The 26,781-nt window shown below is 36.3% G+C and overlaps 1 protein-coding gene across 13 annotated transcripts in view; it reads left to right on the top strand.

The window, feature by feature from the left end:
• Myo6 (myosin VI) overlaps nucleotides 1-26,781 on the top strand; it is a 164,458-nt gene that overhangs the window by 83,691 nt on the left and 53,986 nt on the right. For all 13 annotated transcript variants that reach the window (XM_021243782.2, XM_021243780.2, XM_021243779.2 and 10 more), the window contains 9 exons: nucleotides 3,008-3,088; nucleotides 5,730-5,910; nucleotides 9,143-9,287; nucleotides 12,628-12,785; nucleotides 14,885-14,976; nucleotides 21,236-21,308; nucleotides 25,712-25,839; nucleotides 25,946-26,041; nucleotides 26,327-26,500. In XM_021243782.2, the coding sequence (XP_021099441.1) occupies nucleotides 3,008-3,088; nucleotides 5,730-5,910; nucleotides 9,143-9,287; nucleotides 12,628-12,785; nucleotides 14,885-14,976; nucleotides 21,236-21,308; nucleotides 25,712-25,839; nucleotides 25,946-26,041; nucleotides 26,327-26,500 (1,128 nt within the window). The remainder of the gene's footprint in view (nucleotides 1-3,007; nucleotides 3,089-5,729; nucleotides 5,911-9,142; nucleotides 9,288-12,627; nucleotides 12,786-14,884; nucleotides 14,977-21,235; nucleotides 21,309-25,711; nucleotides 25,840-25,945; nucleotides 26,042-26,326; nucleotides 26,501-26,781) is intronic.

Raw genomic sequence — 26,781 nt, 5'->3', positions numbered from 1 at the left:
CCAGGAAAGGCAGCACATTTGGAGGGAAGTATGAGGAATGTGGAGAATCACAAGCCCAGGGAGTAGAGTATTGAGAAGTGATGGTTGGGATGGTTAACATAATGTACAAAATCTCAGAAAATTGCATTCCTGTACAGTGCTGTGACTGTCGTGGAATGGAAATGAGGGATGTAGTTTGTGCCAAGTTCCCAGGTGATTCTGATAGTCCTCTTTGGGTGAGAATGGTCTATTTGAGAACCATTACACACTTATTATTACATTTAATTATTACTTTCTGTGTTTGTTTTTGCAGACAGTTTCTCTTTCACTTCAAGTAGCTTCTTTTAAATGTATTTGGAAATTTTAAGAATCATCTTTGCTTTGTAAATGCATCTCTTTATGTCCTTCTAAAATGTCCACCCTTGACTAGAAGTCTCCATATTAACCACTTAGCAGTCCAATTACTTAAATACGGGATGACCAAAAATTGCATATTTTTTCATTAATTTTTATAAGATAATATAACAGGAAATATAAGAACGACAATTTTATCAGATGTATTCAATAATTTTTCTGTGTATGGTATATCTTAAAACATTCAACACCTGCCCGAGCAACACTTGGGATAGTCAATACATAAATGCGCTGCCCAAGTGATGTTTGAGTAAACTGTGAAGTGGTTAATTGGAATTTGAAGTTAGTTGCTAACATTTTTGTCTTCATGAAAATAGAGACAGTTTCTCCTATTGTTTTTAGAAAAGGAAAATAATTTACTTTGAATCATATAACCAATCATAACAATGACCTGGCTTTGTCAACCCATTGAGTTTCTCACCTTTGTAAAGTGAGGCAGCAGGCGTGATTTCCTTTGTTCAGGACACTCCTCAGGATAGGCAGAGTGGGAGAACTTCCACATTCCTCTCGTGTGAGCATACAAACTCTCCTTTCTCCCCTTCCCCAAATAATTCTGCTTTAAGTAGACTTGAAAGTGTGGATAATTTTATCAGTTTTTCTACAGTTAAGCTTTCTAGTTACACCTGATATCATGTATACAAAGGAGAGGTCTATAGTAGGGTGTATGCTTCTAAAATTGTTGAATTTTTTTGTCATTATTTTATCCAAATTGGCACATAAAGAATTTTAGAAATACACTTGTTTGGAAAAATTTATCTTAACTACACATGCACTGTATTTTAGAAAATAAAAGATTTTAAATGCTCATCTTATTAGAAGTTTTAAAATATTTTTCACATTTTATGGAAGAGTTTGCTATAGTGGTACAAACATCCTTGAATATAATGAAAGCTGGATAGAGTATGAGTGGCAGGAATAGTTAGTTTTCTAATGTAGCTAAGATGGAAGAAGCAAGTATCTTTCTGGGTCATTATGTTTGTGGGGTGCTGGGGCTTGATCCTGGGCCCTCTACAAGGACTAATGCTAGTTGAAACTGTCTATAATTCAAATAGCAGAGTGAAATATTAGCATTAAACACTTTCTAGCAAGTATAACTTTTGGCCTTATGTTACAGTTATTCTATTAAGTAAGAAGAAGCAGTCAATTGAAAATGCTTACCAGTCTTATATTTCCTCTCTTTTCTTTTTAGCTTAAAGATTCAGGGAAGAAAAAAATTGTGATGTCTCTGTCTGATTTTGCTGTATTTTAGTATTTAGTTATAGTGGAAGGGGAGAGACAGATTGATCACCTAAAATTGACCATCTATAAAATATTTATCCCATAAATTATTCAAATTTATAATAATTTTTTCTGGTGTATATATGTGGTATTTTTTAGTCTTGCAATTCATGCTATTTTATAGTGGAATCCTATTGACCTGATTTAAGAGAAGCCAGTGTTTAAAAATGTTTTTTCCATTCTATTTTCTGTATATTTCCTTCCAGACTCCTTCATAAATGTGAGTAATAGGTTCTGTTTGTGACAGTATGTGACAGATTGAGTAGCCTTTATCTAAAATGATTGGGACCAGCAGCATCAGAGTTTTCTGGGTGTGTTGGCACATGTCTGTGATCTCAGCACTTGGGAGGCTGAGGCAAGAGGAGTTTGAGCCCAGCCTGGGCTACATAGTAAGTTCAAGGCCAGCCTGAACTACATAGGGAGATCCTATCTCAAAAAATAAAACAAAAAGTCAGAGTTTGGAGTTTTTTGGATTTTGGAGTATTTGCATAGACTTTACCAAGTGAACATCCTAATATAAAAATCTGAAATCTAAAGCTCAACCTCTATTTTCATCCAACAGCTTTCTTTGTTCTATGTTTTATGATGTGCCTTTTTTTTTGGTACCAGGGATTGAGCTCGGGACCTTGCGCTTGCAAGGCAGGCGGCAGGACCATTGAGCTAAATCCCCGGCCCCTGTTCTATGTTTTAAAAGCATTTAGGTTTAAAATGCTTTGGGGAAGCAGTGTAAATAATTGAAATAAGCAAACTGAAATATTTGATCCATAAAGCGCATACTGTAATTTATAAATAGTCACTGTTAATTGTCAGTAAATGTGAAAGACATTTTGAAGAATGTAGTCTAAATTTCAGAAATTAAGAAATGAAGATGGTCCTTAATTTTTCAAATTCAAGATATTACTTGAAGTATAAATAAATCATCATGTGCAGCCTTATTTGAGAGTTACGTATTTCATGGAAGGTGATTTTCATTATTATCTGTAGTGCTTAATGTTATGAACTATATTTAAAAAAAGATGCTTGAGACTAGAAGATGTAAAATTGCAGCCCTATTAAAGTAGAGGATTATGGGTATTGATCTTTATTTTTTAAATTATTATATTTAATCTACTTTCAAGGGTTAGGAATTTTAAATATTTTTGTTTTATTTGTAGGATTAAAATGCTTATAAAATATAGAAGTATTGATTTTTTTATAGAAGTATTGATTTTAATTGAGACTAATACTTGTGTTTAGAAATTCATTAAGTTGACACTATTTGATAAATTGTGTTTTCTTTTGTATTATTTCTCTGTGGATCATATATGTTAATAATATTTAAATTTCTTTGTCATAGTATTTGAACCGAGGCTGCACTAGATACTTTGCTAACAAAGAAACTGACAAACAGATTTCACAGAACCGCAAAAGTCCTGAGGTACAGTAGACTGTTTTTTAAAAATTGATATCCTCAATGCAGAACCATGCTGCAAGAAACATTTTTACTGCGGAGCCCAGATAAGATTTCATACTTTTAGGGTTATCTGTGCAAAGCCTCAGTCCCCCCTCTGTCAGGCCCTGCTTGCCTCGTGCCGTGTCACTCGGTGGCATGTGCGGAGCTGCAGAGCTTTCCTCTTACCCTCTCACCCAGTAATCATCATCTGGTAGATGTTGAAGCTGCCTTTTTTATTGCCTGTTTGGGATTAAGTGTGAAATATGTCTTTAATTTATTGTCTGCTTCAAGGCTGGAATTAAGTTTGAAACCAGCAAGAAATAGACTAAACATTCTTGTGAAAGGGTGTTTATGTGTGATAGTTTCTTTGTTTAAAACATTACGTTCTGGAATATATTATGAAAAGTTTTGTATTTTGGTCTTGCTAAATTATTCTAAGAGTAATTAACTATAATTATACATTAAGTATTACTTTAAAAAAGAGGAGGCAGGGGGCTACACCACTGAGCTAAATGCCCGGTCTCAATAAGACTATACTTTTAAAAGACATCAAAAATGTAGAAGTTATGTTCTTCCCACTGAGATGATCAAGACACTTCCTAGGACATTGCAGCTGTCCGAAAGGACAAAATACACATTTTAGACATATATAAAAATAGATAAATATAGAAAATTTTATATATGAATGTGATCTTTTGGCATAGAAATTAGAAGAAAGGACAGAAAACCAGCATGTGCTCCCCAGAGAGGAAGTGCATTCTTTCTTCTTCTAGAGTCAGATACTGTGTCAGAAATCTTATTCACATTACTGAGACAGGGAAGTGGGGGTTGAGGGAGAGAAAGGGAGAAAGAAGGTGAGAGAAAATGGGTGTGTATATTATATGCAGTTGAACAGTGCATTAATAATGTTTAAATTACTTTTTATGTCTTCTTTATCAGGAGGATGAGGTGATCATTTGACTAATTAAATCTTTCCCTAATTTCATTTGAATGTCTTTACGCTGTGTGTAATTTTTAGGAGGATGCAGTATTTTTAGTCTGCCATACAGCAAATGTATTTATTAACATTTGATTAGAAACAGTTTTTTAACTGAAGCAAATATTCCATTGCAAACTAAAAATTCTGCATGTGTGTTTTTTGCTAACTCTGGCTGCATGTGATTGTTTCCTTTGCTTCTTTCTAAGAATAAATTGGAATTTCATGTTTTAGACATTTTCCAGAAATTTCACACCTAACTGAACATTTTAAAGAATTTTGTGGGCTGGGGACAGTGGTGGCAACATGCCCATAATCCCAATACTGTGGAGACTGAGCCAGCAGAATCACAGATTTGAGCCCAGCCAGGGCGACTCAGATCCTGCCCAAAAATAAAATAAGGGCTGGGGATGTAGAAGGCCCTGGGTTTAACCCCCAGTGCTGCAGAAAACAAGAACAAACCAGGAAGAAAAAAATAAAAAGAATTTTGTGGAAAGACGATTACAACTTTAGCTGTGAAGAAAAAAACTTGTTACTTGTTTACTGCTAAGAGAAAAATATCTGGAGGCAATTTTAATGCTAATTAATGGTGATGCTGTTTCCCTATTTTTAACTTCTTCATTCTCAAGTTCTGGAAAATTCCTAGACTATTTATTATTTATTCTGCGTCCAATAACTTTTCATGTTTCTCTTGCTAGCTTTTGCAGGCCTAATCTTCATCTTTTTTTCTGAGTTTTTGTAGGTTCTAACAGATGAATACTTTAGATGCAAGTTCTTTAGGAGAGAAAACATCTTTTCTTCATTTTTTTCTGAAATGTTCTAAGTTGTTGTATGAGTTCTTAGAGTAATCATACCCTTAGTAATATACTTTGCCCTACATGTATTTACATGAAAAGGTTAAAAGAAATTCTCTGGCCCCCAACCTACACCACTGCCCACTGCATGCTTCTGTTTAACATTGGTGTAGTTGGTGGCAGTTAACCTAAAGTAGTGTCATGCGAATAGTCAGATTTAAATTTTTATTATAAGTTTAACCTGTTTTTTGTTTATTTTTAATTGACAAATGAAAATTGTATATATGTATAAAATATATTAGGGCACATTGTACTCTTTTGGTATTGTATCAAATTGTGAAATAATTAAATTATTGGGGTTTTTTTTGGTACCAGGGATTGAACTTGGGACCTTGCACCTGCAAGGCAGGTGGTCGCACCACTTGAGCCAAATCCCCGACCCCAATTAAATTATTGATATATGCATTACTACCTCAGTTCTTTATAATCTGAGGATGTTCATTTCAACCATAGATATTTCCTCCTTTTTCTCTGAATTTATATCTTTATCTAATAGCCTGGAATTACAATGCTTTAAGAGTTAAAATTCTAACTTAATCACAAATCATCTCATTCCTTCTTTTAATTGAAAGTTTTATGGAAATATTTATCAATTTCACATGCAGTTTTAAGAAAAACTAAATAGAGGTCTAGTGTTCACTTTTAGTCAGTTTTAGAATGTGCTAGAAAATGATTGTTTTTCCCTTGACAGATTTTATTTTTGCATGTTCTGTATTGCAGTAATAGATATGTTACATCATTTCTCATTTGCTAGGTAATGTTAAGACCAGTTAATTGATATCTTCTTGTCCTGTAGTATCTTAAGGCAGGCTCCTTGAAAGATCCCCTGTTAGATGACCATGGAGATTTCATTCGAATGTGCACAGCCATGAAAAAAATTGGCTTGGGTGACGAAGAAAAGCTGGATCTATTCCGAGTTGTAGCTGGTGTCCTGCACCTTGGAAATATTGATTTTGAAGAAGCTGGCAGCACTTCAGGTTTTGTTTTGTTCTGTTTTAGAGGAACAAAGGTAGCATTTCTGTCATTTCTTGGTCGTATGAAAATCAAATCTAATATGCAGGTTTGTTAAAATTTCTAGAAATTTCTAGAATATATTGTGTTATACGATGAATCTGGCAAATTAAATGCTTCATTGTGAGCTTTGTTTTGAACAGACAGTAGCTCTTACTAATAGGGTCATATTTAGTTAAATTTTCCAACTAAATTATACTTTTAATAATTAACAGATTAATTCTCTATCATCAACTAAGATGTTTTTGAAAATTTTCTGGTTCACTGTCTAAACTTGGATCAATTAATTCATCAAGACAGTGTAATATGTAAAAGCCCATGTACTTAATTGGGTGTGGTACCTCATGGCTGTAATCTCAGCATTCTTGGAGGCTGAGACAGGAGGATTCCAAGTTCAAGCCCAGCATGGGCAATTTAGGGATTTAGCAAGAGTCTGTTTAAAATAAAAAATAAAAGAGGACTGAGAGTGTAGTTCAGTGTAAAGGCCCTGGGTTCAATTCCTTAGTAATGGGAAATGAAAATAAATTAAATTTTTCATTCTTAATGGAATTTGGAGAGTATCTAAATACCTAGTGAAGAGTGACTTTTCTGCTCTTATGTTTCAGTTTCTAATAAACAGTAGGACTTTGCCAGAGTCTAACTGTGATCCATGAAGGCAGGATTGGCAAACGATGGCCTGGGAGCCTTGTCTGCATCAACACTTGTTCTTATAAACACAGTGTCCTGGAACGCAGTCACACTGTCCGTCCAGAGATGTTGTGTCTGTGCCGCCTCTCACGGATGGCACACCGAGTAGTTGCCACATGGATGGCACGCATCCTGCAAAGCCCAGAATATTTACCACCTGGCCCTGTAGAGAAAAAAGATTGTCAGCCTGCATTAAGGCATTGCTCAGAATTTTATACTAAGATTGAGTTAGAGACAACCTGTGGCACCACCTCATGTAGCGGTCCAGGAATGTGGGTTTCTGTGTCAAATCCCGAGGCTCCTTGAGCCTTGATTTGATTTTCATTTACAAAACGAGATAATCCATTAGAAGTGCTTTGAAAATAAAAGACCTGGCAAGAATATGCCTCAAGGGGCACTCAAGGAAAAAGGACATTTCAAAGTGTGTCAGGGATGGGACTGTCTCAGCAGTAGAGCACTTGCATGGCATTCTTGAGGCCCTGGGTTCAAACCCTGGGACTGCTGAAAAGAAAAAAATAAGTCCACTCTGTGCAGGACTCTCCATAGTCTATATTTCGTGTAAAATAAAACCATAATTGAAATGTTATAGAAATAATGAGGGAAGTGATATCATTTCCATTTTGCAGAAGTGGAACCTATGCAGAATTTAAGTAATGTGTGTGATTATTGATGGTATTTTAGGTGTGCAAGCTTGGTTCTACCCCAGCCTGACTCGTGATAATTGTCCCTTAGTGCCCAGGCTACTGTGGCTTGTGATCTGTGGGTGAGCAGACCGAAATAGACAGTCTTAATGACTTTCAGATTTAGTATCCTGTGAAATCAGTAATGTGGGAGACAGGCAGCATAGCAGATGAGTGCCTGTGCTCTTGAATCAGATTGCATCGCCATGCCCCGGCTGCTGGGTGACCTTGGGAAGGAATTTAACCTCAGTTTCCTCACTAAAGGGATAATCAGAGCCCCTACCTCAGGTTGTGAAGATAATAGATGAGCTAACTGTTTATTCAGTGATTCACATACTTGTGTTTGGCACATTGTAATCACAGTAAAGGCTGTGAACGAATAAAGATTAGTCCCTATTTAAAATGAAAAAAATTCAAGCAAAATTAGGTTATTTGAAAATGTGCTTTAAATTTTATCAGTTTTTTAGAGTAATTGGTAAATTCATTTTGAAAGTTCAATGAATGTTAATGTGCATTTCATTTGTTCTTTAGTATTGTTATATGAAGGAAGGGTGCATTTGAGAGACTGAAAGCAATACACAAAAAAGATTTTGAGTGTACAGAAATGAACACGCTTGGAAGCATTAACACACTTGGAAAGGATAGGTGGCATTTTTATGCCAGGAGTTTGTGATAATTGTCCCTTACTCTCCCAGACTACTGAGCCTTGTGACGGGCGATCTTATGATTGCCCTGTGGTGGATCATGTCAATGTATACAGAGTATCACAGATGTCACATGGTCCAGTTAGTTGAAGAAAACTTAATAATCAAAGAGACATGGCACATTGTCCCTTATTTTTCTTCTCAAAGTTCCTTCTGTTGCAGGAGAGATGAGAATCGGAAGATTGGAATAAGGCAGTAGATCAAGAGAATTAATAAACTGGATTATTTTAATTTAAAATAGCTAAGGTTTTATTATATTAATTCTAATCTTTCCTATAACTCCTCCCATAGGTCCAAATGATTTCTTAAATTAGAACTGGTTTCCCTCCCTCCCCCAGAGAGCTCAATTTTGGCATGTCCTACTACTTTGGAAAAAAAGAACTCAATATTTTTATAATTATTTTATTGGAAAGTTTATTTTTCATAATAAGACCATTAACAGTCATTTTAAAAACCTTCTGCATGATGGAAAGGTAGAATGTACCTATTGGGACTGCCTATGGTTTTAAAATTCTCTGTAATGAAAATGTATGTTATTATAACATCATATTTTAAAAATGTTCAAAGAATTTTTTTGGAAAGGCAGTGACATGAAGACCTTACATTATTTTATAGCCTCTTCCCTTTTTAAGGCTATTAAAAAACCCCAATTGTTTTCTTATCTTAGCATTCATAATTCCTGGAGATATATAAGAAACTTTGCAATATGGTGAAAAAGATATATTTAAATGAATTATTGGCAGTGACCTTTTTGAGAATGATGTAATTTTAGCATGAATGCACTAAACAGTGGGATGATTCAGGTCCCTGGAGGGATGGCACAAGATTCTGTCATGATGCTTGGAAGGGGACAAATTTAAATCTTACTAGTTGTTTATTTCTGGGATTTTCCATGTGGTATTTTTGAGCTGCACTTGATGGCAGGTAGCTGTCCCTGTGGAAAGCAAAAGTGCAGAGCTGGGGTCTTTTGACTGTGTTATGGGAGGATCGGATGAGAGTGGGGAAAAGTGAGGTGGGTTTGAGAGTTCGAGTGTTCCATAGTTTTATATAAGTGAGGTTTAATTCTAAACTTAAAAGAATGGTTTAAATAATATGTATTAATTTCAAATTAAAATGTATTTTGTTAGGTGGGTGCAATCTGAAGAACAGATCTACTCAGTCATTGGAATATTGTGCTGAGTTACTGGGTTTGGACCAAGATGATCTTCGAGTAAGTTTAACCACGAGAGTTATGCTAACAACAGCAGGGGGCACCAAAGGAACAGTTATAAAGTAAGTTTCCTCACGTCTTGCTTTACCAAGTCTTGCCTTGCAGTTTGTTAAGGGAAAAAAATGTGTTTGAGAACACTGAGATTTCAGGTTGATCTTTTTATGTCACTCCTTTTTTTCATTTTAATATTTTAAAAGCTGTGCTTGGTAGATCAAAATTCTGTACATCTGACTCCAGCTATCTGCCACATAGAGGTTTGCAAAGTTGTTTTTTACAGATACGTATTCTACATGCACGGGTTTGGAATTTATAAGGCAAGAGACAGGTTTACACTTGGACGACTGTGAATATCTGACTGTTTCAGGCAGTAGGCAGTTTTACTTTAAAAGTGATTTTCCATGCAAATGATAAGAACTAAAACCTTTACTAAGTGGAACTCACTTCAGCAGAATATTCAGCAAATGGAATTTCTCCTTACTCCTGGAATTCTTCATTTAGAGGAAATTGCAAATGGCAAGTAAAGAAAGGGTCCAGCCTAGACTTTTAAAACCAACAACCAAGAGCTTCTAGATTATGCCAAGGTATATGTACAATTTGGGCTCAATATCCTATATCTTATGCATTTTTATATCTGGTATTGTAGAATGAAAATGGTATTTAGGCTTCATTTGTAAGGAAAAAGGTCAGGTCCCTCCATCCTTTGCGAAATAAGGCAGATTGAACCAATGACATTTCAGAAACACTTTAAAAAATTAAAACAAAGACTTTCTTTTAGTGGATGACATATTTTTGTTTTATTTTTTAAGAGACTGAGCCTGGTTAGTTTTCCAGGCTGGCCCTGAACTGTTGTGCTCAAGCAGTCCTCCTGCCTCAGCCTCCTGTGTAGCTGGGACCACAGGTGTGTGCCACCTCACCCAACTAAAGATTTTTTAAAGGCTTTCAAGCATTCAAAAATTTTGCTACCTCTTACACTTTTCGAGGTATTAGGAAGATGTGCTTAGTCTGATTTTTTCTGTTTTTGCTAATTCTAAATTATTATTAGCATGAAGAAAAGCTTTGCATGGAGTTTACAGTGCAGTGCCTGAGTCAGTCATCTTTTCATCTCTGTGACCGAATACCTCTGAAAAACAACTTGAAGGGGAAGGATATTTTGGGCTCACTTTCAAAGGTTTCAGTCTATGGTCAACCAGCTCCATTGCTCTTAGGCCTGTGGTGAGGTGGCAGCATCATGGCGGAACTGTATGGCAGGCGGCAAGCAGACAGGATGGCATGGGGTGAGACTTGGTCTCCGGTGTTGGTGTCACAGGCCCGTGACCCGCTGCCTCCCAACTGCACCCACCTGAGTTTCTGTACCTCTTACTGCTGCATCTGGCAGTGGTCCTGTCAGTGGGTTGGTCACGTCCCCCCAGCCCCGCATCCTGTGAGCACCCAGGACTCAGGACATCTCAGATCCATGCTGTCACAGGTCCTGCATCTGCTGGCTCCTTGAAATTCCCCTTGGGTTCTAGGGAAGGCCCAGAAAGGCCATGGAGGGTCCTTAGATTTTCACCCTTCCCAAGCAGTTCTGTATTTTCTGGTTGGGGTACCCACATGAAACTTGCTTTTATGGGTTCCATAACAGGAAATATAAGCAGGAAAGGCACTATTTAGTGAGGACTCCAGTGTCAGGCTGACCTAAATGAGTTTTAAAAATACCTTCAAGTTTCTCTTTTTTAGGGCAGAAACTTGACCTTAAGAAAGACAATGAACTGGTGCCCTGACTTCCCCTCTAAAGTGGGCCATCATTTTACTTGTGAAATGAGCCTTTATCTTCCTACCAGTTGGTGGGTCTTAGTCTTTCTCCTGTAAAGCAAGCCTAGAGTTTCTATAGATTGACAGATTCTGCCCCCAGAACACATAAGTGTCCCCAGTTCCAGACTGTAGCACCTCTATCTCTGGAGGACCCACGCTCTGTTTCAAACATGTTTTCTAAAGTCTTTATTTACATAATTTTTATTAGCACATATTTGCCATACATAATGATCATATTCATCATAAGGAATTTGTGCGTGTATATAATGTATCTTAATTCTTTTTTCCCAGTCCCCTCCCCTCCCTTCAGCCTTTCTTCCCTGCCCCAATGGGAGAAGCTTCATTTCCATTTTTTCCCTTCTGTTTTTTTAATCCCTTTCCCCTTCCTTCTCTCCCTGCCCTCTTGTTCCCCTCCCCATTTGAACATGTTTTTTCCTGCTTCCCAATATCTATCTTGTTTACCTTTTTGAGTTTTTCACACAAGAGAAACAATGTGATGTTTAAACTTACAGGTTTGATTTATTTCACTTAAAATTTTGGTCTTGAGGTGTATCCATTTACCTGCAAATGACTCAAATTTATCCTTCTTTATGGCAGAGTAGTACTGTATTGTATATAACCACACTTTCCTTATATATTTGATCTATTTATCTGTTGATCGGGATATGGGCTGTTTTTAAATTGTGCTGCTGTAAACACGGGTGTACACATATCTCTGTGGTATGATGCTTTTAACTCTTTTGGGAAGATGCCTAGAAGGGGAATACCTGGGTCAGTTAGTTTTTTGAGGAATCTCCACACTGATTTCTATAGTGGTTGTGTCAATTTACACTCCCACCAACAATGGAGAAGGGTTTCCTTCTCCCCATAACCCCACCAGCATTTGTAACTGGTTGATTTCTTGATGATAGCCATTCTTTCTGGGGTGAGATGGAATCTCAGTGTTCGAATTTTTTTTTTTTTTTTTTTTAAGATTCTGCCTAACCTCTTTATGTCCCTTAAAAACAAAAAACAAATCTGACTTTTTTCCCCTTGGGCCTCCCATTGGGCCCCGTGCTTATCAATACACCATTTAGCCCTGTGTTGGGAGATTCTCTCTGTCCCAGTCTCTGCTCATGAGGTTATCATTTTCCTCCAGACAGCGGGCTTTGTATCTGCAGATCTAGTACTGTGGTACCGTGTAGTTAGTTATGTAGTAGAGTTGGGCAGTTCAGGTTTTCAGATAATGAACTTTTCTTTTTCCTAAACAAGGTAAGTAAATTATCAAAATTAAAAGTCATCTTGAATTAAGCAGTTTCTCTTGCACTTAAGGAAAGTCAGAAGGAAGATTATTCCTGAGTAGTTTTTACATACTCAACATGCAACGTGAAGTGTACAGCCTGTGGTTAGTTTACCCTGGGCTAGATGTCTGATCTGAAGTTAGCCGATCCTTTTAGGTCTGCTCATGCAGTTTTCTCCTTAGCCCCGTGCCCCTGTGCCCTCATGCGGGACTCTTGGGGCTGTGTCCTCATGATGCGTTTGTGCAGATGCTCCTGACTGGGCACCTGGCTCCCCTCACAGTGCCTGCCCCATGGGGATGCTCACTGGCAGTCTTTTCCTGCTTTCCTTCAGGGTCCCCCTGAAAGTGGAGCAAGCAAACAATGCCCGGGATGCCCTGGCAAAGACTGTCTACAGCCATCTATTCGATCACGTGGTGAACAGAGTGAACCAGTGTTTCCCTTTCGAAACATCCTCCTATTTTATTGGAGTTTTGGACATTGCTGGCTTTGGTAAGTACAGATTCTTTTGTGAGTTTGCATTTGTTTGGTATTTCTTTTCATATATTAAAAATACTTTTAAAAACTCTAATGTCTTTCACTTGATCTATTTTCAGTTATATGCTCATATCTGCCTCTCATAATATGCTTTACATAGGAAGTCAGTGCTCTTGTGGTCTCACCTCTTTTTTGTTAGTGTAGATTTGCTATTTGTGTTCGTAGGTTCCTTTTTGGCAGATCCGTGCGTGTACATAACCTACCCCTTCACTCTTCTTGTCCCACCTCACTCCTTAGTTTTATATTTTTTCCCTTTTTTATTAATGTATGTTTGGGATAGATACTAAACACATTCCAAACTGGTTCATGTATGTATTGCATCTTAATCATTTTTCCTTCTCCTTCTCCTACTTTTCCTCCTGTCTCCCTCATCCCTCAATCCCCTCCCCATCTCTGCAAAGTTTACCTCCCTGTTTCCTATCATCTAACTTTTATTTTGCATTTTAAATTATTTGTATTTTCGGTCTTATAGGAGAAACTATATTATATTTAATCTTCTGTGTCTGATATATTTCACGTAGCATTGTGGTTTAAAGGTGCATCCATTTTCCTACAAATGACACAGATTTATCCTTTATGGCTGAGTAGTATTCCATTGTGTATCTATACCTAATTTTCTTTATCCATTTATCTGTTGATGGGCATATAGGCTGAGGAAGCTGATGCTTAAAAAAAAGACTCCTTGCAGGTAGTTTTCATCACACTAAAGCCAAGATTAAAACATGTTGATTGAAATCAGTATAGTTAAGATGCCTGTATTCCCTATTAACATAACTGAAATAAAGATAAACTTTTGACTCTTACTAATTAAGATATTAAAGTCACTAAAACCATTGACTAACATGATGTGCTGAGTTCAGGTTAATGTAACATTTAGGCCAGTGTCAGCAAACCTTTTAGAGGTTTCAATGGTAGCAAGCAGCTGGCTGCAGCACATGTGGCAGGCATAGGTTCACCACCACCGATAGAGGCCATCCTCACAACCCTGTGTAAATTCCACTGCTAGTGTTGTCAGCCAGTAGCTATTTCCAGTTCATTCTCCATCAAATGAAGATAGCAAGGTAAGTCCTTGTGAATAACTTTGGGAGTGTTCAACCAGAAATTAAGTGGCCCACTAAATACAATCCGGATTCTCCTATGTTCTGAATAACTGTGTTGCAGAAATCTTGAAGTAAATTTGGTGGTTTTTACATTGGGCTCTGCCAATGTGGGGGTTTTTTCGGGCCTAAAGGAGTTGGTGTGATTCTCCTTTGTGGTTTGTTTGCTTTTGTCAAGGGAAGAGTGCTTACATTTTGAGAGGGACAGAGTTTTGCTTTTGATTTGATATGTATTTGAAAATTTACAATAAGTTATTATCTTTAGTTCAGAGGCAGATAAAGCCCCTCACTGACTTAAGACTTTACTGTCTTTCGTTGTTTCTTGATCTTCAACACATACATACAACATCATAAAATTTCAGAGCTTTGTAGATCTTAGACATTATGTATGACAGTCTCTTAATTTCTGAAATGAATCAGGATCCATAGTGTTTTTTGATAACTATAGTTTTACAGATAAAGCACAAAAACATCTTTAGAAGAATTGCATTTTAAGTCATCTGTGCTTTAGACTGCTTTTATACACCTATATTTTTAGAAACTATGAATGGCTTCCATTGTAATATATATATATATATATACATGTGTGTGTACATGTATATTTTATTTATTTATTTTTGTACCAGGGATCGAACTCGGGACCTTGCGCTTGCGAGGCAAGCAGCGGCACCACTGAGCTAAATCCTCAGCCCCATTGTATTATATTTTTACTATATAACATTTATCTCCTCTGACCAGCGTCTTTTTTGTCAATTAGAGCAAGGTTGTTTTTAGTACTTAGTTTTAATGGATAGCAAAAATTGTCATGAAATAAGAATATTTGGGGAGTGTACAACAATTATATGTGTTTTTTAGCCTAATGTTAAATTGTCATTGCTACAATAATGTTTTATTCTAAGATAAATTTATATGAATTTGCTCTGATGATGGTGACCTTGGTTCTGGTTTTGTTTTCAGAGTACTTTGAACATAACAGTTTTGAACAATTTTGTATCAACTATTGCAATGAAAAACTCCAACAATTTTTTAATGAAAGGATTCTGAAGGAGGTAATTGCCATTGTAATCTATTTATGTTGCATTATTATTTTCAGTTTCTTTTTTATTAGTGTCTGTTTGCAATACATAAAGTCACCCTCATCTTGGGGAGTCAGGATGTATACACAGTGCACCTTAATTGTCACTCTTCTCCTCCTTCCTGCCCTCCTGTCTCCCCTTGTCCCCACATTCCCTTCCCATCTCCACAGAGTCTTTTTTTAATTTCATTGGTACATTGTAGATATGCATAATGATAACATTCATCCTAGGGAATTTGTACCTGTACGGGATATATCTTGCTGCTTCTTTTCTCCCATTCCCCTCCCCTCCCTTCAACCTGTTTTCCCCTCCTTATTTACAAAAGCTTTGTTTCCATTTTTACTTCTATTCTTTTTTTCTTGTCCCTTCCTCCCCTGCTCCTTTGTTCTTCTCATTTGAACATTTTCTTCCCATTTCCCAATATCTATTATTATGATGTCTTTTATTATGCACTTTAAATTATTTATACTTTGAGTTTCTCATATAAGAGAAACTGTAGCTTTTTTTTTTTTTTGGTACTGGGGATCGAACTCGGGACCTTGTGCTTGTGGGGCAGGTGGTGGAGACACTGAGCTAAATCCCCGGCCCCGAGAAACTATAACATTTAACCTTGTGTGTCTGATTTATTTCACTTAGCATTATAGTTCTCAAAATGCATCCATTTTCCTACAGCTGGGTTGAATTTTTCTTTATGCCTGAGTAGTACTCATATATATATATATATATATCTCTATCTCACATATATATATATGATCACATATATAATATATGTAAATAATATATAACATATATAATACATATACATAGTATATATAAATATATAACATATACATAATATATATTATATAACACACATATATAATATATATAATATATAATGATATATCAATCTATCTATCTCAATCACATTTTCTTTATCCATTCATCTGTTGATGGCCAGGCCATAGGCCACTTCCTATTTATCTTTTATGAGTTGTGCTTCTATAAACATGTACGTGCATCACAGTAATGTGATGAGTTAATAACTCTTACAGGAGAATACATAGAAGAAGTATAACTTGGTCAAATGGAATTTCTATTTTTTGTTTTTTGAGGACTCTTCATACTGATTTACATAGTTTCACTAGTTTATATTTCTACCAAAAATGTAGAAGAGTTCCATTTTCCCCACAATCTCGCTAGCATTTGTTGTTTTTTAAGTTCTTTTTTAAAAAATGATTTAATTCATTGTGGGGAGTAGGTACATGTACCTAAAAATATCTTAATTCTTTTTAACCTTCCCCACCTCTAGATCCTGTTCCATTTGCCAAAGATCTATCTCCTTGCTTCCTATCATCTGTCTTTTCTTTTATTCTTTAAATTATGTATACTTTGGGTTTCTCATGTAAGAGAGGCCGTGTGATAGTTAAGCTTGTGTGTTTGATGTATTTGGCTTGTAATTATGGTCTCAAAGTGTATGTTGGGTGTGGTGGCACATACCTGTAATCATAGCACTTGGGAAGCTGAGGCAGGAGGGTCTCAAGTTCAGGACCAGCTGGGCCTACATAGTGAGATTCTGTTTCAGAACACAAAACAAAACAATACAAAATTTAAGATCTTGTGGATAGCTTTTCTTTCTAAGATAGAATTTCAGTGTTGTTTTGATTTGCATTTCTTTAATGGCCTAAGATGTTCAGTATTTTTTCATGCCTTATTAACCATTTGTACTTTTCTTTTGAATTAGTCATCTTATTCATTTTAATGACCCAGTTTTTGTTTGGGTCTTTTATTTTTGGAGGGTCTAATTATTTGAATTCTTCATAGATTCTAAATGTTAGCCTTCTATCCAAGGAATAGGTGGCAAAGTTTTTCCAATTCTGTAGATTGTTTTTCACTCTGTTGGTTGTTTCCCTTGCTGTGCAGAAGGTTTTTAATTTGATATAATCTCATTTGTTGATGCTTTGATGTCATTTCTTGTGCAATTGAGGTTATTTTCTCAAAGTCCTTGGTTTTACTCATGTCTTCAAGAGTTTGACCCATTTTATTTCCTGGCAGATTCAGTGTTTCCGTTTTAGTAGATTTCTGTTTCATAATCAAGGTCTTTAATCCATTTTGATTTGATTTTAGTACAGGGTGAGAGATATGAGTCTCGACTCATTTTTTCCTGCATGTGCATAACTTACTTTTCCCAGCATCATTTGGTAAATAGGGTATCTTTTGTCCATGGTATATTTTTGGCCCCTTGAAGATCACATGGCTGAATGTGCCTTGGGTTGTTTTTGCATCCTCCATTGTGTTTCATTGATCTATATGTCTGTTTTATGCTAGTACTGTGCTTTTTTTTTTTTTTTTTTTGAATCACTGTAGCTTTAGAATCTGAGATTGTGATGCCTCCTGCTTTGCTCTTGTTGCTTAGGATTGTTTTGGCTATTATTGGTTCCATATAGATTTTAGGACTTTTTTTTCCCCTGGTTTTGTGAGGAAAGCTGTTGTTATTTGATTGGGGTTGCATTATCAGTTTTGAAAGTGTGGCCATTTTATCTATCCAGGAACAGGGAATATCTTTCCATTTTCTGATCTCTTTTTTTCAGAGTTCTTTTTTTTTTTTTTTTTAGATAGAGGTCTTTTACTTTCTTTGTTAACTTAATTCCTAAGTAATTTTTCTTGAAGCTATTGTGAGTGGTATTGTTTACCTGATTTCTTTCTTGGTGGGTTCATTATTGGTGTACAGAAACACTATTGATTTTTGTGTGTTGATTTTATATCCTGGTACCTTGCTGAATTTGTTTTAGTTGTAGGAGTCTTTTGGTGAAATTTTTTGAGTCATCTATGCAAAGATCATATCATCTGTGAATAAGGATAGTTGATTTCTTCCTTTTCTATACATACTCCATTTATTTCTTTCTTTTGACTGATTGCTCTTGCTAGAGTTTTGAGTACTGTATGTGTATCCTATTGTTGGATGAAATGGTCTGTGTAGAAATTTGTTAAGTTCATTTGTTCAGTAGTGTGTTTAATTCTAATTTTTTTGGTTGATTATTTTTTGTCATGTTGACCTGTATATGTGTGATAGTCAGGTATTGAAGCTCCCTTGATTTGACTGTATTGATGTCCATACTTTTATGTCCAGTAGTTTCTGTTTTATGAAATTGGATGTATTGACATCTGGTGTATAGATATTTACAATTGTTATCTCTTTCTATTGAATTGTTTTCCTTGCTAGTATGTACCTTTGTCTCTTCTGATCAGGTTTCACTTGAAGTCTGCTGTGTCTGAAAAATAAGATAGTTATTCCTGCTTACATTCATGCTGTAGTTGCAGAGAGTATCATTTTCCAACTTTTCACTTTTAGTCTGTGTATTTCTTTGTGGATGAGGTGTGCCTCTTTCAGGCAACATATGGTTGGGTTTTGTTTTTTTGATCTAACCTGCCAGTTTGTGTCTCTTTCATTGCAGAGTTAAGACCATTAACATTGAGAGTTATTACTATAATGTATTTACTGAATCCTGTTATTACATTATTTTTCCAGTACTTACTACTTTATTTTCTCCCTTTTGTTTACTGCTCTCCCCATTAGGTATATACTTTTCTTTGGGCTCTTTCCTGCTGGTGGTCTTCCTAGCTCTGTCTTGGTTGCCTTTAAATATTTTCCACAACTCTGATTTAGTGCTCATGAATTTCTTTAGCATTTCTTTGTCATGGAAAGTCTTTATTTCTTCATCAAATTTGAAGACTAATTTTGTTGGATATAGATGTCTGGGTTGACAGTTACTTTCTTTTAGGCCTTGAAAAACTTTACTGCTAGCCTTTTTGACCCTTAAGGTTTATGCTGAGAAATCTCCAGTTATTCTGATAGTCTTGCCTTGATATTACATGCTGTTTTTCTCTAACAGGTTTTAGTACTCTTTCTTGGTGTTGAATTTCTGGAATTTTGATTATGATTTGTCATGGAGAGCTTCTTTTTTTGGTTGTGGCTATTTGAAGTCCTATGTGCCTGTTGCACTTGAATTATGAATTCTTTCCCTGAAATTTTCTGCTATTATTTCACTGAATAAATTTTCATACCTTTTGAGTTATCTTCTAATTTTTCCTTTATTCCTATAATTCTTATGTTTTTTTGTGTTTTTTTGAGTTGTCTCGTAGCTGTTGGATCCAGCTTCCAGGGTGTCATGTTTTTAGGGTATTACTGATTACATGATCTACAGAATAAACCTTGTCTTAAAGTGCTGACACTGTCTTCACATTGATCAAACCTGCTACCCATGGCTTCTGTTGAATTTTTCATGTCCCACACTTCTACTTGATTTCTTCCTGTAATTTCTAATTCTTTACCAAAATGATTATTCATATCTTGTACTGTTTTAACTCAACCAGCTTATTGTTTGTTTCTTTTTTAAGCTCTCTGAACATTTTATTAATTAAATCCTTAATTGTTGTTTGTTTAAATTTTCTTTAAGCTCACTGAATATTTTATGAATTTGCTTATGGTTTTTTAAATTTTTTGATATCTACAACCATTTGATTTTTGACCATTTGATTTTTTAGTTCTTTGCCTGTAACTTACTTTAGTTCCTATGAGATCAGCTTTTGGGGACTTAGAGTTTTTTAGAGGCATCTTGTTGCGTTGCTTTCTCATGCTTTGCCATGCTTTCTATAGCTTTTGTGCTGAGGGTTGAAGATATGTAGGGTAGAAAAGCCACTGTAGTTTACATTTAAGATCTTCATTAAGTCATTTTAAATTTCATGGTAGAGCGATATGCTGCAGTTACCTGGATTGATGGGGCATAATGTCAAGTGGCCTAGGGAATCAGGGAAGTCCAGGAGGTGTTAGTAATTCAGGGAAGTTTAGAGACCTGATAAGAAATCTGATGGGCTCCTCTTATAAGTAAAACTCTGTGATTTTCTGCTAGTGCCTTTTACTACATTTGAAGGTCTGCTTGTTTCTTCTTCTGATTCTGGGTGTCTCTACTTCTGACACGGCTGAACAACTTTCTACTTTCATCTCTGGCATGGGTCTCTCCTTTCTTCTTCCAGGTGTTTATTTCTGCTCATTTTGCTACCTGCTTACCTTGTCTCTGGGTGTAGCAGCAAAATTGCCAAGTCAGGGGATTCCACACACCACTGGCCTGGGTGCCTCTAGCCAGTACTTTCCCTTCCATGCTATCTGTGGCTGCCAGCTAGCTGTCTGTGAATGGTCTGTCATTGGTCAGTCAGTATCTCTGGTCCAGTGAAGAACTTCCTGCCACCCTGCTTCACTGGAAATACCTACAGGCATGGCAAACCCTCAGAATACCAAAGCTAAGAAAGTTATTTTATAGTTATTTAAAGTAGAATAAAAGTAAAGGTAGCTTTGGACAAGATAATTTATGATTAGGCTCATTATTTTTATTTAAAACTGAATTCTCCAGTATTTCCTTCCAATATCCTTGTACTTTCTTTGTATTTGTACTGCTATCTTCTGAGTTCCATTTTTCACTGTATTTTCTTTTCTTTTCCCATTCCATCTATCTTTTCCAATAATTTTATTATATTTTTGTCTTTATGGGCTTCCTAGCACATTTCAGCTTTTGTACATTTCATTTATATGCTATAGGTAAACCACTTCTGTCATAAACAAAACAGGTGAAATAAATATTTATCAGTGAGAGTTTCTCTGAAAATATTTTATCCAGTCAGTCACATTAGTCCTTCCATTACCATATGAAATTTTACATTCGTCTTCTGCTTTTAAAATTCCCTAATCCTCCTTTTCCATGCCAGTTGAGCAAGAAGCTTTACACAGAAACAGGAGCTGTATAAAGAGAAGACACCTTCCTGATTTCTATTTACTTTTATAATAATCTTTTAATATAAATGTGAATTTTAAATAAAAATTGGGTTTTGATGGACAGCATAAAATCTTTTTCAAAAAAATTTCAGAAGATACTAGGTTTACTTCTAGTGATCAGTTTTCATTTATATATTATTCTTACAAATTGCATAGTTTTCCACTAATGATTCATGTCTTATATATGGTATATCACTGTGAAGGTTTGATCATCCGTTTGCAGGTCATTGCTCTTTCCGTGATATTAATGCCTGTCTGCAAATGTTCAAAATTTGTTCTATCTTTGGAAACCATTTATGGCTATATTAATTGGTATAAACCTTTACATTTTCATTAATAAGTATTATGATTAGAAATGGCACAAAACATTGACTTCATTTATTATAATATTTCTGTATCTATAATTATGACTATTTCATATTATAGGAACAAGAACTCTATCAAAAAGAAGGTTTAGGTGTTAATGAAGTGCATTATGTAGATAATCAGGACTGTATAGGTATGTATTTTTTTATTATACCTTTGGGGAATATGGGAAGATGCAGTAAATGTGTTTATTATTCATTTTTCTGTGCTCTGTGATTGATGTTACTAGGAAACTGTGAAAACTGTTATATTTAAGATAACTTGAAAGTTATTTTTCCTGCCAAGGCATGAAATTCAGCTTTGTTAAAAATTAAAAAAATTTTTCTTCTGTTTATTATGATGTGTATTTTTTCTACCTAAAAAGCTAGCATGTAAACCAGTTAAGGGGCCATTTAGTTGCTCGGCAGCTGATGGACCCATCATCTCACGTGATGAAGCCTACACTTAGGCCTGGCTGCAGGGGAGGTTTGCCTGGGATTTCTGGGGTTGGTTATCCTGTGAATGCTAGCAGCATCCTCTTCCTGGTTGCAGGTTGGTGTCAGCAGGTCCCATATCATTTCCAGTGTGATAGGGCATCAGGAGGGTAGGGCCTCTGTTTTTTTTCAATGATAAAGAAACCCCTCTCTTTCTAGCAGCTTTCAGCCTTTTCCTTTTCTACCTCACCTCTAAAATCAGCTGTTGCACAAGCCTGGTTTTGGAAACTCCATTTAATAATCAAGTCAAGAACTTGTGTGCTAGACTGGGACATGCAGCATAATAACAACATCACATCAGTACAACTTTTAATCCATTTCCTGTTGAGGAAAGTGCAGCTTGCTGCTATTCCTCATTTAATTTTACAAAAACATGCTTTTTGAAGCTGAAGCAAATCTGACTGATTTTTAGTGTGAAAAAGAATATAAAAACAATTGCTGGCGTTATTTCTAAATAGAAATGACTTCTTTCTTAACAAAATAAATGCTGTGGTGCAAGCACCGCTGGTGGGTATTTTCTGGGCAAACAGGAAATGGACTGAAGCACTGTCACATCCCACTTTGTTCTCTCTCATTCTCTCAGCATGCCATGTCCTTCTCACCTCTGTGCCTTTCACTCTGGGCTTGCCATTTGGTTTGGGCTCCTTCCCTTTGGTTTACCCTGCAGGCTCCTGCCCCCACAGAGCGACCTCACTCACAGCTGGGTCCCCATCCCCCTCCCCCAAAACCATTCATTGCTCAAGAAGCCTCCTTTTCTGATCAGTGCAGTTAGAATCTTGACTTATCTTGCTGTGTCTTAGAGCTCTGCCTCACTCAACAGTTTTACATACTGTTTTTAAGAGGTTTTAAAGTTATTTTGGACAGGTGGGAAATCTAAACAACACAAATCAAAGGAGCATAAAAATGTGCTCCTATGGGCGCAATGGTGAACATCCGCATCCCAGTCCCTGCGGGGCCCGGATCACTTAGGCCCAGGACCTCAGGACCAAAATGGCAGCAGGAAGACACTTGTCTGAAAAAAAAAACGGTGCATGTTGAAAAGTTTTGCTTAAAAGCACTAGAGTCACTTTTTTAAAGTGTTTTACTAAAAAGTTGTGCATGGAGAAGCTCCTCTAGTTTTCTTTCTTTTTTTTTACACTTTATTAAATTCTTTTATTGGTACATTGTAGGTATACAACACAATTACATTTCTCATTGGGAATTGTACCTTTACATAATGCATCTTGGATCTTACTTTTTCCCCATTCCTAGCCCTCCCTTCACCCCCTCCACCCTTCCCTGTTTACAAAGACTTTATTTCCATTTTTTCCATTTCTCATCATTTTTCCTTTCTCTTCTTTCCTTTCCCCTGCCCCTCCCACTGCCCCTACCCCTTTGGACCTTTTCTTCCTATTTTGCATTATCGAGTATTCATTCTAATCATTGGTACATTTTAGGTATACAATATAATGACATTCATCATTGGAAATTTGTACCTTTACATAATCTCTCTTGGTTCTTATTTTTTACCCTTCCCCAGCCCTCCCTTCAACCCCTCCAGTCCTCCCTATTTACAAAGATGTTGTTCCTATTTTTCCATTTTCTCATATTAATCCCATTCCCTTCTATCCTTTCCCCTAGCCCTCCCACTTCCTTCCCCTTTGCCCCATTTCTTCCTATTTCACATTACCTATTATACATTTTAATTCTTATTTAAACTTTCAGTTTCTCACACCAGAGAAACTATTCGATATTTATACATGTGTGTCCTATTTATTTCACTTAAGGGCATTGCCTCAATGTGCATCCACTTAGCTATAAATGTCTCTAATTTCTCATTTTTTATGGCTGAGTAGTACTCCATTTTATAAAAAAAACCACATTTTCTTTATCCAGTCTCCAGCTGATGGGCATTTGGGCTGTTTCCAAGTTTTAGCTATCACAAACTGTGCTGCTGTGAACATGGGTGCACATATATCACTGTGGTATGATTCTTTTAATTCTTTGGGGAAGATCCCCAGCAGTGGAATGGCGGGGTCAAATGGGACTTCCAGTCCTAGTTCTTTGAGGTATCTCCATACTGATTTCCACAGTGGTTGCACCAGTCTACCTTCCCACCAGCAGTGGAGCAGGGTTCCTCTTTCCCCACAGCCCCGCCAGCATTTGTTATTGGTTGATTTCATGATAGCAGCCATTCTTTCTGGAGTGAGGTGGAATCTCAGCGTTGTTTTCATTTGCATCTCTCGAATGACCAGTGATGTTGAACATTTTTTCATGTATTTATTTGCTATTTCTACTTCTTTGTCTGAGAAATGTCTGTTCATAGATGCAGAAAAAGCATTTGACAAAATCCAACATGCATTTATGATAAAAACCCTACAAAAAATTGAAATAGATGGTCTCTATCCCAAACTGATAGAAGCCATCTATGAAAAACGAACAGCCAATATCATACTAAATGGTCAAAAACTGAAATCCTTCACACTAAAATCAGGAACAAGACAAGGATGTCCACTATCACCACTCTTGTTCAATATAGTTTTGGAAACAGCCATGACAATTAGACAAGAGAAAGAAATAAAAGGAATAAAGATAGGTAGTGAAGAAGTCAAACTGTCATCATTTGCAGATGACATGATACTGTATATAGAAGAGCCCAAGAACTCCACCAAAAGGCTTCTAGACTTAATAACCAAATTCAGTCAAGTAGCTGGTTACAAAGTCAACACACAAAAATCAATAGCTTTCCTCTACACAAATGACAGGCTCACTGAGAGAGAAATAGGGCATATAATTCTTTCACAATAGCATCCCAAAAACTGAAATACCTAGGAATCAACCTAACAAAAGAAATCAAAGACCTCTTCTCTGAAAACTATGGCCCTCTGAAAAGAGAGATTGAAGATGATATCAGAAAATGGACAGACATCCCCTGCTCCTGGGTAGGAAGGATTAATGTAGTGAAAATGGACATACTTCCAAAACTGCTATATAGATTTAATGCAATTCCAATTGAGATCCCAGCAACATACTTCATGGACCTTGAGAAAAGAATCCAAAAATTCATTTGGAACAAGAAGAGACCCAGAATAGCAAAAGCAATTCTAGGTAACAGAGACATGGCAGGGGGTATCACAATCCCCAACCTGCAACTCTACTACAAAGCTACTGTGATAAAAACAGCATGGTACTGGCAAAGAAACAGACCTGAGGACCAGTGGAACAGATTAGAAGATGCAGAAACAACGCCAGACACACTCAGCCATCTCATCTTCGATAAAGGAGCCAAACACCTGCACTGGAGGAAAGATAGCCCTTTTAATAAATGGTGCTGGAAAAATTGGGCTTCAATTTACCAAAGATTAAAACTAGACCTATGTCTCTAACCATGCACTAAACTAAAATCAAAATGGATTAAAGATCTAAATATTAAAATAGAAACTCTGAACCAGTTGGAACAGAGGTTAGGTAGAACCCTGGAAGACGTCGGAGTAGGAAAAGATTTTATGAACAAAACCTCAGTTGCCCGTGAACTAGCGCAAACAATCAACAAGTGGGATCTCTTCTTATTAAAAAGCTTCTGCACAGCAAGCCAAACCACCAGCAGTGTGAAGAGACAATCCACAATGTGGGAAAAAATCTTCACCTGCTCTTTCTCAGAAAGAGGTCTACTATCTCGAATCTATAAAGAACTTAAACTCCCAAATTTAAAGACCCTGTCCGAAAATGGGCATCCTCTAGTTTTATTTCAATTTGAATATAGATGCCATCTATGAAAGGGGGAAATTTCTGATTCCTTAGCCTTTTATTCTAGTTTACAAATGGAATTGTTATTGTATTAGTTGCCTTCTCCATGGAATTGTTTTTCTAAAACCTTTACTGAATCTACGATGGTACCTTTTAACAGATGACCAGGTTTCAAATAAAAATCCATCTGTTCACAATAGCCATTGATAAAATATTTTCACAATTATCTGTTACTCTGTTTCTAACCAATCCTTGAAATGTGAGATCAGTAAATTGTTCACTGCATGTTTAAAATATTTTTACCCTATCATGAATTCATTTTTATTTTTCAAAATAGATTTAATTGAAGCAAAATTAGTGGGAATACTAGATATTCTGGATGAAGAAAATCGCCTTCCTCAGCCAAGTGATCAACACTTCACATCAGCAGTTCACCAGAAGCACAAGGACCATTTCCGGCTCACTGTGAGCTTTATGATTTCATGTATTTTACACCTTAAATGTTGTCTAAAGGAATATTATGTAGCCTATTTTTGAGAATTTAATAGTGCCTGTATGAACTGTTTTTCAGATTCCCAGGAAATCCAAGCTGGCAGTTCATAGGAATCTCAGAGATGATGAAGGCTTTATTATCAGGCATTTTGCAGGGGCCGTGTGCTACGAAACAGTGAGTGTGTCATTTTAAGGAGAAAACCACTTGAAATTGAAGCTGCACTGCACAGTGCACTAGCCTCTAGCTGGTTTGGAGTGGCTATTTAAATTTAAATTTAATAAAATGTAAGAATCAGTTCTTCAGTACAGTGGCCACATTTCAGGTACTGGTAACTGTGTTGCATGGTGCAGAGAGAACATTTTTGTTACCACAGATCACACAAAGTGCCACTGGACAGCGCGGAGTTAGGGGTGTGTATCACAAGATGGACTGAAACATTCTATTTGATTTATTTTTCAGACCCAGTTTGTGGAGAAAAATAATGATGCTTTACATATGTCCCTTGAGTCCTTAATATGTGAGTCCAGGGATAAATTTATACGGGAATTATTTGAATCATCCACAAATAATAACAAAGACACTAAACAAAAAGCAGGAAAACTTAGCTTCATCAGTGTGGGAAACAAGTTTAAGGTATTTACTTTGAAAACATTTTAAGTGTATTTAAAATAAAATATATTATTTTATATTCTAAAGTGGGTAATGTAGATCGCTCACTGTCAGAAATCCCATAGGTGAGCTTCAAGAGAAGACCTTGTACTTTTGGTTCTTATGTGTAAAATACCACGGTCACTGAATGTGCCAAAATGATTGTAACTTCCTAAATGTGTTCTTTCTGGTGCATAACATATCTCGTTGATTCTCCTAATGACCTTGCTTCTTCATACTGTCTAGTTGACCTTTACACCTTCTCT

This window comes from Heterocephalus glaber, unplaced genomic scaffold (genome assembly GCF_053883595.1).
Source record: "Heterocephalus glaber isolate CG9 unplaced genomic scaffold, H.glaber_assembly_v1.0 deba00000818, whole genome shotgun sequence".
NCBI lineage: Eukaryota > Metazoa > Chordata > Mammalia > Rodentia > Bathyergidae > Heterocephalus > Heterocephalus glaber.
The sequence above is the reverse complement of the archived record's forward strand: the minus strand, read 5'-3'. Positions and strand labels throughout refer to the sequence as shown.